The sequence below is a fragment of the Delphinus delphis genome, chromosome 20, assembly GCF_949987515.2.
Source record: "Delphinus delphis chromosome 20, mDelDel1.2, whole genome shotgun sequence".
Lineage (NCBI taxonomy): Eukaryota > Metazoa > Chordata > Mammalia > Artiodactyla > Delphinidae > Delphinus > Delphinus delphis.
Window position 1 is genome coordinate 10,373,019 of NC_082702.1, and position 13,233 is coordinate 10,386,251.

The 13,233-nt window shown below is 57.7% G+C and overlaps 1 protein-coding gene across 1 annotated transcript; it reads right to left on the minus strand.

Moving 5' to 3' along the window:
- Positions 1 to 822: 822 nt before the first annotated feature.
- TOMM40 (translocase of outer mitochondrial membrane 40) lies at positions 823 to 12,233 on the minus strand. Its single transcript, XM_059998917.1, has 9 exons — positions 11,780 to 12,233; positions 10,992 to 11,059; positions 10,428 to 10,520; positions 9,451 to 9,552; positions 8,708 to 8,813; positions 3,186 to 3,308; positions 2,957 to 3,033; positions 2,734 to 2,836; positions 823 to 1,504 (listed from the first exon to the last, which is right to left on the minus strand). The coding sequence occupies exons 1-9, from the start codon at positions 12,051 to 12,053 to the stop codon at positions 1,365 to 1,367; spliced, it is 1,086 nt and encodes a 361-aa protein (XP_059854900.1). The 5' UTR covers positions 12,054 to 12,233; the 3' UTR covers positions 823 to 1,364.
- Positions 12,234 to 13,233: the final 1,000 nt, after the last annotated feature.

The window sequence follows — 13,233 nt, forward strand, 5'->3', positions numbered from 1 at the left end:
CCAGCTGTTACACAGATGGGAGACAACTGAGACAAGATTCAGGATTGAGGTGGATGGTAAAGCCACACTGGATGAACTGGAGGAGCTGGGATTCACTCCTGGTCCTTTGAGGGGTGGGAACATTGGATGCCATGGGGTCAGGGGAGGCTGGATGCCTGATCCCAGGAAGGGAGCCCCAGTGCCAGCCAGGCCCAGGCCTGTTGTTTGGGGCTCAGCTGGCGCTGGCAGGGAGCCGGTGGGGTGGTCTCTGGGCCCTGACAGCTCATCACGGGTCAGGTCGGCAGCCTCCCTCCCCAGTGTGAGAGGCGGGGTTTCGGCTCCTCTGTCTGGCGAGGGCTCAGGATGTGGGTCTGCCAGGAGCAGGAGTGACCGACTCTGAACTCTCTCCATCCGGTGCTTGAATGCTTCCTGAAGCTTCTCGGAAGCTCTGACCTTCCTATCAGAAAGTCCTCACACCCCTTCGTGCCCTGCCCCTTTGGGAACCTGGAAAGACCCCGGGGAACCTGGAAAGACCCCGGAGTCCCAGCTCGCCGCCCCCACCCCTGCACCCAGAGACAGCCTCACCCCTGTTGCTTCAGTTCACAGGGACAAAGTCCTCTGCAGCCATGCTGGCCAGGCCAAGACCACAAGACCATGTGAGGGAAGGCCTGTGATGCCCCTGTAGGGAAGGTCACAGGGAGGCTGTGTGATCCTCGGCCAGGCCCCTCCCCTCTCTGGTCTGGGCTCTGGCCAGGGACTCCGCTCGATTCCCTTGGCCCCTGCTAGTCACTGTGGGAGGTCAGACCAAATGAACACGCCAAATGGACCACAGACACGTGGAGGAAAACAGACGCCTGCCATTTCTTTTTTTTTCCATGTATATTTTTTGTAGGTTTTTTTTTTTTTTGTAAAATGTCCCAGTTCTTCCATAACTTATAAACATGATTTATACCGAAGGGTGGATGGGAAAGCGGGCAGGGTGGAGTGACTGGGGATGGGGAAGCGCCTCTTCTTGCTGCCCCCTGGGGGCTAGGCCTAGGGCCCTCTGGGGCACGGGGACACCCCAACACCTCCCTGAGGTTGTCTGGCCGCCTCTGCCCCTGGTGCTCAGAATCCCGGGCGCCCCTAGATTCCAGAATCCCTTCCTGGACCCCAGGCCCACCGGGCACGCCGCCCCTGGTACTCCGAATCCTGACGTGCCTGTGGTTCCAGGAGCCCCCCGCCAGCTGCGGGGGTGATGGGTCCCCTCCTTTCCGCTGCCCCCCTGACCCCCGAGGAGGAGGGAAGGGAGGGGGAGGGGGGCTCAGGTCTCCCCTCCGTGGCAGGGGGAGGGGGAGGTGGGATCTGAAGGAGGAAGGGCGTGGAAGGCCGGGGCCAGGAGGGGCTCAGCCGATGGTGAGGCCAAAGCCGCACTGGAACTTGTTCTTCCGGTGATTCAGGAAGGCCCCGAGGGCCAGCGTCAGGGGCAGGGGTGGGAGCTTCTTCTCCAGCGTGGCGCCCACGATCCAGTTGCTGTCCACGGAACCTATGGGTGAACAACCGAGCTTAGAGCCTTGCGCTGGCTTCTCGCCCCATCCCCGCGAGCTGCCCTCCGGCCCACCTCAGATACCACCGGCCAGACCACGGACCGTGCTGTCCCCGCCACCTGAAACCTCTTCACGCCCTCCAAGTACTTCAGCTCTGAGCTCAGTGACCCCTTCCCTCCGGGAAGCCCTCCGCCACCCCATGGGCCCCGTCATCCCAGTCCTGTCCACACACCAGGTCGCTGCTCTCTGGGGATGGGTCTGTCCCTCCCACTGTGAGCCCCGGGGCTTGGGGGGTGGAGGTGGGAGAAGGGGCCTGGTCACTGCTGTGTCCCCAGCATCCTCGGCACAAGGCCGGGCACAGAGCAGGTGCTGAGCATCTGCTGAAGGAAAGACTGAAATCTCTAACTCTACTCAATACTCTGTAATGGCCTATATGGGAAAAAAGTCTAAAAGTGGAGATATATATACATATGGCTGATTGACTTTGCTGTACAGCAGAAACACAACATTGTAAATCAACTATACTCCAATAAAAGTTTTTTTAAAAGAAGTGAGAAAGACTGAAATCTCCTCCAGGGCCTGTGCCCCAGGACCTGACAGGTGTGCAAGTACCCGGTGCGGTCCCCACAGGGTGGAGCCTGAGAACTCACTGAACCCAAACCCAGCCTCTGGCCCCGGCTGCCTGCAGAGCAAGGGCTCGAGAGGTGGGCAGGGAAGGCGGGCTTCGGAAGCAAAAAAAACACAAAACCCGACAACAATAAAAACCCCCAAACCCAATCCCTGGCCCTCCTGGCTGCCTTCGGAAACCCTGACCCAGGCCCACTGAAGCGGCCCTTCCAGGGCTCTCTCCACACACCCCAAACCTGAGAGCCACTGAGGCCCAAGAGGAAACTTAAGACTAGAGTCGGTCGGCCTCGGGGAAGGTTCCGGATCTGGCTGTGACTGGGCAGCCTCCCTCACGTGAGACTGTGGGGTCGGCCGGCTGTGCTCCAAGTTGCCTTCCACTCATGAGAAAAAGAAAAGCGAGGGCGTGTGCGCAGACTGGGAGAGGGCCACTCGGGGGGTGGAGGTGCAAAGCTCAGGGCCCAGGCACCCATCCACCCTCTCAACTAGCGTTCCTGGGCAACCTGGGGGCCCGGCACACTGCCCTCTACCATCTCCCCGGCCGGTATACCCACTCAGAGCCACCTCTTGCCTGTTTCCCACACAGGGAAATGGAGGCCTGTACCTTTGAAGAGGAGGTTGGCCTTGGGCAGATCCAGCTGGTACCCGAAGGAGACACTTGTGTCCTGCATCCTGGTGCTGGCCTCGAACTCCACGCCCACCTGCAGCTGGGGGGGCCAGGGCGACACACACGGGTCAGCCTCCCAGGCTGAACTCTCAGGCATGCCAGCCCCGGGCACCCCACACCCAGCACGTGTGCCACGCGGCCAGTCCCTGGACCAGCTCACCTGGTCACTGGCTTTGTGGTAGTATGTTGCATGCATGCCCGCCTGACCCAACGTGACTGTCGCCAACCAGTTGTTCACTGTAAGAGAGCAGGGTGGGGGGTGGGGCAGGTTACCAAGGGGGCTCGGCATCTGGGAACCCAGGTTTTCCCCCATCTCCCTCAGAGCCAGGAGTCCAGGGCCCCAGGCTCCTCCTCCCTCAGACCCAGGAGTCCAGGGTCCCCAGGCTCACATGTGTATTTCCCAGCTAGTGACATAACAGTGCCCTCCTCCCCAGGCCGCCGGTGGTAGACCAGCTCTCCGCCCAGGGCCAGACACGGCGTGATGCTCTGGAGGTAGTGGGCCACGAGGATTCCTGCAGGTGAGATGGGAACGTATTACTTCTGGGCTCGGTGGTTAGTTTCTGCCCAGCTGGACTCCCGCTCCCTCAGGCCTCCCACTCGGGCTCTTTTTTAAAATTAATTAATTAATTAACTGATTTATTTATTTTTGGCTGCATTGGGTCTTTGTTGCTGCACGCAGGCTTTCTCTAGTTGTAGCAAGCGGGGGCTACTCTTCGTTGCAGTGCATGGGCTTCCATGCACGGGCTCTAGAGCGCAGGAAGCCCTGCGGGCTCTAGAGCGCAGGCTCAGTAGTTGTGGTGCACGGCCTTAGTTGCTCCGCGGCATGTGGGATCTTCCCGAACCAGGGATCGAACCCATGTCCCCTGCATTGGCAGGCGGATTCTTAACCACTGCGCCAGCGGGGAAGCCCCAACTCGGGCTCCTTGCTCAAGCAGTTCGCAGGGCTCTGAGGTCAGCCTCCCAGGCCCCCTGGGACCTCATCTGCTCTGCATTGATTTGTCTCCATTTACAGAGGAAGCCACAGAGGCTGAGGGGGTAAGTCACTTCCACATGGTCACACGATGCATCAGGGGCAGAATCCAGGCCTCCCCGAGCCCTGAGCCCAGGCTCTGAGACACTATGCCGCCATGAGCAATAGGAAGGATAGGGCTGGTAAGAGCACACCTCGGGGGGCCAGACAGCCTGGGTTCAAATCCCAGCCTTACCACTTGCTGGTAGAGTAACCGCGGGCCACTGGCCTCGCTTTGCTGTGAACGGGACACCCCATGAGGTTGTGAGAAGAAGTAGAGGGCTGGATGCAGGTGCGGTGCACAGGGAGTGCCTGGCACACAGCCAGCACCCGGCAGTCAGGAGGACGGGCCCTGCTACCTCTGTCCCTCGGCAGGAGGGATGGCTCTGACTGAGGCCGCCTGAGTGTCTGTTAACCCATGACTCCACCACTGGGCTGAATTCCTTGAGCCTAAGGACTCATTCGCGTCTGTCTTTGAAAGCCCAGGAGAGGAGACGCCACAGATGTAATCTCTGTGGAGAGGAAAAACCAGGGAGGAAGAGAGAGTGATTGGGGGTTGCAGAAGGAGTGGTGACAGAGAAAAAGAAAACAAGAGACATCTCTGTAGAGACAGGGAAACAATCAGAAACAGACAGATGGGGACTTCCCTGGTGGTCCAGTGCTTAAGAATCTGCCTTCCAATGCAGAGGATGCCAGTTCGATCCTTGGTCAGGGAACTAACATCCCACATGCTGCGGGGCAACTAAGCCCGTGCACTCTGGAGCCCGCGCGCCACAAGCCGCAACTAGAGAGAAGCCTGCGTGCCGCAACGAAAGGTCCCGTGCACCACCACGAAGACCCAAAGCAGCCAAATAAATATTAAAAAAAAAAGAAAGAAAAAAAGAAAAGAAATGGAGAGGGGTGGAGGAACTGAAGATTCCCAACCTGACAAGACAGAGCAGGTGAGGACAGGCGACATAAGCTTAGAGTTGGACCCCCAGCCAGAATGAGGGAGACCAGAGCAGAAGGGAAGGTAGGGACAGGGAAAGCCCAGAGCCAGGGGTGGGAGTGGGACGAAGCCTCGGGGACAGGAGCACGAGGTGTGAACCGGAGACGGGAAGACGCTTCCCAGACAGAGATCAGAGGCACAGACTAGGGACCGGCTCTGGGAGCAGGGCAGGACGGGACGACAGGATCAGGCTGCTCATATCTTCGGGCACACCTGGGTGAGGGTTGCCACCACGGGGGCTGAGCAAGGCTGAGGGCTGCTGGCCAGGGCTCTGGAGGTGCCCTGGGGGAGGCTGTGGTCAGGGCGGGCTGGAGCTGGCTTCTCCCCATGAGTAGACGACACAGATCCACCCCCTGGCCCTACCCCTCGAGGCGGCTATTAAGCCATTACCAGCGCACCTCTGGCCAGGAGCAGCCACTCCTTCAGTAGAAGAGAGACCTCAGGCCCACAGAGGGAAAAGTGACCATCCAGAGATCACAAGGGGACTTAACTCAAGAGTCTCTGGCCACGATTGGAACTGAGTGCCTCGCGGGCCCTGAACTTCTCTCCCACGCCCCATCTCCCGGGCCTGCCTCGCCCTCTGCTCCCCAAGCCCCACCCCTCTCCCTGGTCTCTTGCCCCAGTCTCACACACTCCAAGCAGCTTCGCATGCAGCAGACAGGGATCTTGTGAAAGCACACACCTGGCTCTGCTCCCCCTTCCCCGCTCCAGAACCCGCTATGGCTCCCCAGTGCCAAGGAGACCCCAGCTCCTCAGGGCACAGGTGCAAGGCCCCACGTGGCTCGTCCCCAGCTTTGAAACAGGCTTCCTCCGAGAGCTTCACAACTCACTGTGCAGCGCTTATCTCCACACAGGCCTTTTTCTTGAACATCCCAGCCCTTCCTGCATCTCTCTCCTTAAGTTGCTCTGTTTTTTCCTCCCACTTGTGTCCACACCCAGCTCCCCCGGGAGCTCCCCAAGGCAGGGGCTTTGTGAAAGCCAGTGGCTCTCAACCAGGGGCCATTCTGCAATGTCTGGAGTGGCCATGAAGAACCTGTTGAGTTCAAAACCCCATGAGAAGGAAAGAAAGTGAGTCAGAGGTCTGTGAGCAAAGAAGAGGCCTTGGGCAAGGGGCAGAGCGCAGACCTGGGAAAGGAGCATGGTTTCCCGAAACCTGCAGGGCTGGGGCCACATCTGGATCCCTGCGGAAAGTCACCTCGGGCAGGAAGGGCAGGCCCCCAGGGCAGATGCTGTGGCGGGGAGGCAAGCACCGAAGGGAAGGTGGTTCTTCACCTCGGCCCAAAAGAACGGCTTCCCACCCTCCCCTCACCGCGCTCCTTGGGGCTCTGTCCATGCAGAGCCCTCTTCTGGGAGCGGTGCCCTCCTCTTCCCCTGCCTCGGTCTAGACACTGCCCCTGTCACTCCAGGAGAGATGGGACCTCCGTTATAAGCTCTCACGGCAACCTGGACCTTCCCAGCGTAGGATTTCTCCCAACAGTAATGCAGTCACCGTGTGCTTGTTTGTTGAGAGGCAAATGTCTCCCCCACCGGCCTAAGAGCCCGGTGAGGACAGGGAAGGGCGGTGTGTGTGCGTGCGCGCGCACATGCGTGTGTCCCAGCAACGCCCCGCCCAAGGTGGGCACATGCTAGGTGCTCAGAATGAAGCAGAGGCTCCAGACGAGGGGCCGAGGCCACGGCTGGGGACCACGTACGACCAGTGGCTCCTCAGTTAGGCCTAGGCCGTGATTCAAACTCCAGCTCCTCTGCTTCCTAGCTGTGATCCTGGGGGGCTGATTTCACCCTGGGCCTTGCTCTCCTCATCTGTGAGAACCCTGATCCGCCTGCCCATGTGGGGTGGCATGGAGATCCAACCCAGAGCGAACCCTAACTAGGCGTGTCAGGCCCCGCACTTGGGGCTGACAGCTTCTCCCACTGACTCCTTCAGCAAGGTGACCTCCCTGCAATTGTGCCCATGAGATGGATGAGGAAACTGAGGCTCAGAGCGGATGGAGCGCCCAGCTGTCAGTGGTCAGTTACTCATGTGCTCAGCCTGACCTGGGACCAGAAGTTTTGATCAGTCCCTGAAGGGAGGAAGGGACACCTGTAGGAACTAAGAGACGAGAGTGTCACTGCCTTGGGCTCCAGGGAGGAGGGACCTAGAGGCCAGTGTTGAGGAACACGAAAGGCTGATGCCGGTGAGTGTTTGAGGGGACGGGGGCCCTGTGCCCTAGAGAGGAGCATGGACTCTGGAGGCAGCCTTGCTGTGTCTCCTTGGGAAGTTACTTGCCCTCTCTGGGCCTCAATCAGACGGGGATGACGGCAGCGCTACCCCGCAAGGCTGTTGAGAGGATTCCACGAACCATTTGCTCACTGCTCCATCCCTAGTGCCTCGAGGGACTGAATGAAGGACCGGGTACGCACAGTATGCTTAGGACCTGATGAAAGGCAGGAGGTGAAAAACAGGACCTGCTGTGACCACCGCTCACTCCTTTGCTCAGTATTTTCTGAGCGCCTACTCTGTTCCCAGCAGCGCTCCAGGTGCTGGGCATACAGGTATCCTGGCTTCCCACCTTCACACACCTTTGCTCAGCACGCACTGCCCAAGAGCCTGCTCTTCCTGACAGGGCCAACAGCAGACACAAGAATCCGGAATCACCACCTCCACCCTTCTAGTTGCTCAAGACAAAAAAGGCTGACCGCTCATCTCGGACCTCCCTCTATCTCCCACACCCAACCCAGCAGCAAATCCCATCGCTCCACCTTCAAAGTACATCCAGATCCCGGACTACTTCTCACCCCCTCTGCTGCCACCAGGCTGGAAGCCCTTGTAGTCTGTTCTCCACACGTCAACACAAGTGGTCCTGTTAGAAGCTAAGTCCGATCCTATCCCTCTCCAGTGGCCCCAGACTCAATCTGAGTAAAGGCCAAAGCTCTACAAAGCCTTAAGTGACTTGGCCCTGTTAGCCTCTGACTTCTTCTACCACTTGCCCTCCTTCCTCATTCATTATAGCCCCAGTCCTCCTTGATGTTCCAGTGAAGGGTCCTACCTCAGGGCCTTTGCACTTGCTGTTCCTTCCGGCTGAAAAGCTCTTTTCCCATATATTTGCTTGGCACCTTCCCTCACATCCTTCAGTCTTCGTTTTCAGTTATCACCTATGCAACGAGGCCTTCTCTCAAGATGCTGCCCACCCCTCCCGAGGCCGTAATTTTACCACACAGCTCCATCACCCATCTGCTTTACTTATGTCACTAGAATGGAAGCTCCCAGAGAACAGACCTAATTTTCCTTTGTTCACCACCATATCCTCTGGACGCGGAAGACATAGAGTACGTGATTGATAAACTCACTCAACAAATATAGGGAAATCAAAAGCAGACACTCAGAGACAAAAATAAAAAAGGGGGAAGCAAACTGAAGAGATCAGAAGTCCAGACATTAGTCAGCTGGTGCCTGCCCCCAGCCAACCTAAGCAGCAATGTTCCTCCTCCAACTCCATCTCAGACTTACTTGCCTCCCCTCAGCTGCACGTAGACTCTGCCTGCCCCCGAGCAACCCCAGAGCCCCACGAGTAGTAACAAGAACAGCTCATTTCCTTGGGACCCATCACATGCCTGACCCCATTCGAAGCTCTCCACACATGACCCACTCAACAACCCTGTGAGGCAACCCAATTTTACAAATGAGGAAACTGAAGCCCACGAGGGTGATGGAAGCTCCCACAATCGCAGTTAAGCCAGTGGCAGAGCTGGGACTTGAACCTGCTTTCTCCCCAACAATGCTACGGGCTTGATGTTCTGTGTTCTGAAGTCACACCTGCCCGTGACTGTTTCTTGGATGGTAGAAGAGGGCCAGCGAAAGAAATGGATTTGCTGGCAAAGCTGGGACTGGGGTTTGATCCCCCCACCCGACCCCCGCCAAGCCCCGTGCCTCTTACCTGAACCCACCAGGACGTCTGGGTTCCCCAGGGTGACAGCCGCCGTGAAGTCGGAACCCCGGTACTCCCCGTCCACCTGCCAGTTCACAAACTTTGACTGCTGGGTCTGTGGAGGGGAGGGGCAAATGTGAGGGTGAAAGCGAGGAGGACCCCATGGGGCCCTCCCAGGTACAAAAAGCCTTTTAGTCCCCATACTCAACCCCCATTTCTTGTTTGTAGAGAAAAGGCTTCAGTCTCCTAGACCTTCCCCTAGGGCAAATCCAAACCTTTTCTAATCAGGGAAGGAAGGGAAAGCAGAAACAAAGGAAAAGCAATCAAATAATAGTCAAACAATAGTGCCTCGATAAGGCGGAATCCTAGCTCTTTCTCAGGGATATAAAAGGCCCCCCACCCAGGTGGAGGATGGTAACTTCAGGCGGAGCAAAAGATTCCTGGCATTCCACCCTGTTACCTCACCATCAACCAACCAGAACAAAGTCAAACGTCCTGCAGCCCTCTCCCCACCCCCCCCCCCCGAATTTGTCTTTAAAAACTCTTCCATGTAAACTATGGGGGAGTTTGGGTCTTCAGAGCACAAGCCACCTGTATCCCTCGCTTGGTCCTTACGATAAACCTTTCTCTGCACCAAACTCTGATGCTTTGGTCCGTTTGGCCTCACTGTGCGTTGGGTTCTTGGATTCAATGCCAAGGGCAGCCTGGTGCTCAGGGTGGCTGGGGGAGCAGCCGACTCGACCCCCACTCACCTGGATGGCCATCTTGGACCTGAGGCCGGGGCCCAGCTGGTGAATGATCTGAGCATTGAGGCTGCCACTATTGTCCATGTCACCCACCAGCACGGGGAAGGCCTGTGGGGCAGAGGGCAGGGTTAGAGGTCTAGCATCATAGAAGTATATGCGTGATGGGCCTCGGTGAGAAGCCTAGGATTAGAAAGCCTCAGAATGAGGTTCTCTCCTCCAGGAAGCCCTCCAAGACCACCTTGGCTGAGTTAGGCTCCCCTCTGGGCTCACACAACCTTTGGGTTCCCCCATTTCAGTCCCACTCTCCCTGGACTGTTACTCTCTGAGGACAGGCTGCTCCCTTTCTCCAGTAGGCTGTGAGCCCCATGGCTGTTTCAGTCACTGCTATGTCCCCAGCACCACCCAGCACAGGGCTGGGCACAGAATGGGAGTTACAATGAAGGTTTGTTGAATAAATGAATTTATTGGAAATCATTATGGAAATCATTAATATAATCAAAGACCTAATTTAGTCCCGCAACTCTGTGTCCTGCCCAAGCCTCCTTCCGGGTCTCCGGTTTTGCCTTCACTCCCCTAACCTAGCCTTGGCAGACAGCCTGAGAAATGCTATCTACCTCCAAAGCATTCATCTGATCACGTCTTTCCCTCACTTAAATCTTTCTGTGGCTCTCCTGCGCCCCCTAGCGAAAGTTCAAATGCCTAGCTTGGCCTTCAAAGCCCTGCAAGACCTACAGCTCAGCCCTGCCCACTCTGGGTCATCACTGTCTGGTGACCTTGGTGTCCCCAGACTCAACCAGCACAGGGCTGGGCAGAGACGTGGGCGTCAGGATGAAGGGATGACCCAGGTTCCGATGCACCTTGGAGAGACAGTCTCCACCTCCCAACACTCTCAGCAGTCCTGGCCTCCTACTGACAAGGCCTTCTTCACCTGACTGGCTGCATTGTTAGAAGATACAGTAAATGAATGGCAAAAGGAACCTCACCTCTGTTGGACTCAGCTGCTTTGTGCCCACGTACGTGACCCCGAAGTGGTAGTTGGACTCCCCGATTGTGCTGAGGGCTACTGTGTGGTTCACCTGGGAGAAGAGGGAGGGCTGTGGTGACGAGTCTGTGGGCCACCCCTTAAGGAACCCAGTCGAGCCCACTCCCAGGACAGCTCCTCTCCTGCCTGGGATGGGAGATACTTGCCAATCTGGCTTCCCCATCAGGGCATCTCTAGGCTGGACAGGGGATGAAGACTGGGAGGTGTGGCCTGACTGGATTAGAGACTCAGAGAAGGGATGTGCTGGGGCTGGGGCTGGGGCTACACACCTGGTACTTCATTCCTGCCTGGATGCTGGCTGAGGGGGGATGGTGTATCTCTGGATTCTGGGTCCCTAAACCCTACCACTGGCCGCTATTGTGTGATCAGCCCGGCACTGAGTCTCTGAGTCTTTCCAAGTACCAAGGAGCCCAGACCTTTAGAGAGGAGTAAAAGGGTTGTACGTGCAGATGCAGGGGGATGGCCGGGATGACCTCTGGAGGATAACGGGACCAGGAAGGCTCACCTGGAAATGATTACTCAACCCTTTGTTGACTGTGAGCTTGACACCTTCCATCTGAATAGGAAACAGCTCTAAAGGAGAGAGAAGTGCTGTCACACTCCAACACACACACACACACACACACACACACACACACACACTTCTCATCCCTTCCTTCCGTACCGTCCCCGCTTTCCCTTCTCCAGGGATCCCAACCAGTAAATAGCCTAGTGGATGGGCCCAGAACCAAGGCCTTTGCCTGCATCCAAATTCCAGGGCCACCACCTACTACCTGTGTGACCTTAGGCAAGTTACCTTATCTATGTCAAACTTATCATCTGTAAGTTGAAGATGCTCACCACGTAGAAATATTGCAAGGATTTAATGAGTTAACACATACTGAATGCCAGGACGGTGCTCAGTAAGCTGCTGCCACCACTTTTGTTATCACAATTACTCCAAGCCAGGATTCAGAAGCTTTGGGTCCCACCTCCACTGGCCCTTTGCTGACACTGTGACCTTGGGCCACAGTTTCCCTCCCAATCACAAGAGTCTGGCTTGGCTGATTCCTGGGGCTCCTGAGGTCCCTAAGGCTTTCTCTACTGCTCCGGCATTCTATCCTGAGGTTCCACCATTTGATCCCATCGTTCTAAGCCCCAAGCTCAATGTGCCACCATTCGATCCCAATGTCAACTCCTAACGCTCTGTTAAATGATTCCAACGGTCCGTGCCAATTCCCAAGGTCCTCAGTGTGCTCCTCCTTCCCCCGATATCCGGGCCATCACAAGCCCGCCGGGCCCCTAGCCCCTCACCCTTGCACTTCCGGTGGCACTCCTCGAACGTGCCCGGGTTGGGCAGGCAGCCGCAGGCCCTATCATCCCCGGTCCCTCCAGCGCTGGCGGCCGCAGTCCCCGGCGTCCGTTCGGAACCTCGACCTGCGCCAGCTCCAGCACCCAGGCCGCCCCCGATCGGCGGCAGCGTGAAGCCCGGAGGAGAGGGCGGAGGCGGTGGCAGTCCCACGAGGGGAGGCGCAGGCGGCGGCGGCGGCCCTGCGGGCGGCGAGCTAGCAGCCAACACGTTCCCCATGGTCGCCTGCAAAGGGAAAGGTCAGAGGGCAGAGGTCAAGGCCCGCAGGCTCCAGGCCCAGCGCCAGCGAACACCCCTCTGCTCGGAGCCCCGTTTTCACGCGCGGCAGCGTCTCCCCCCGGTGTGCTCCGCTCCCACCCCGTGCGCCACGCGCAACCGAACCCGCTGCCGCCGCCGCCGCCGCCGCCACCACCGTCGCCCCGCCCCGCCTAGCCCATTGGTTTACCGGGCCCTGGTGTCCGCCCACCAGCTTCAGTGTCTGGCCTTACTATTGGAGTCATGGATGAAAGTCCCACCCACCTCTTTGGAACGTCCTTTTCTGTTGGTTCCCACTCGCAGACAGGTCAAAGCACACCTCCCCCCCTTCCCATTGGCTTGGGGAGCCCACACCGATTGGCTCTAGATGCCGCGGGTTCCGGTGCTCGCCCGCCATTGGTCTGTGCTGCACACTTTGCAACGCCCATTGGCGAATCGCCTCAGCCCCATTCCAGAAGGCGCCCCCTTTCGACTCCGCCCCTCAGCGAAGTTGCCATGATAATTGGTCGGCCTTTGCCCTTGAAGCATCCTGATTGGCTCCAGCATGTACAGGGGTCGGACCCTGGTGACGTAATCAACGTTTTGTGTTCATTGGCTAATGTGCCAGGGTCAAGGGACACGGATAAAGGTGGGTTGCGCGGCAGAGGCTGCTAGGCAGCAAGGTCAGGCCTCGCGTCCCACCAGGCACCGCGGCAGAGGGGCGGCCCCCTAGTCCGGAGTCGCACACCGAACGCCGGAAGTGCTAGCCCTTCCCACAGTGCCACGGGAGATTTCTAACCCGTTATGTGAACGCTGTCCTGCTTCTTGTTACCCACAATGCCCCTTACCTATTTAACGGGACAGTTGCCGTAGACCCACCCCTTTCGTTACCCATCATGCCTTCTGGCTCTCTCCCCCCAACCCTTGCCCCGGTCACTGCGTCTTCCATCTTTGGCCCATTCATTCCTGTCCCATTACCCAGCATGCCTTCTGCTCCATTCATTTCAGCTTGGTTGCCTGTACTACCTTTAGCCCATTTATGCCCGTTCATTTCCCTAATTCTTTTAGCTAATTCTTAATTGACCATAAGGTTTTGGGTCCATTGCCCATCATGCCTGCGGCCCCTATTTCTCCATTATTCATCCCTCTGCCCCTGGCTCATTCT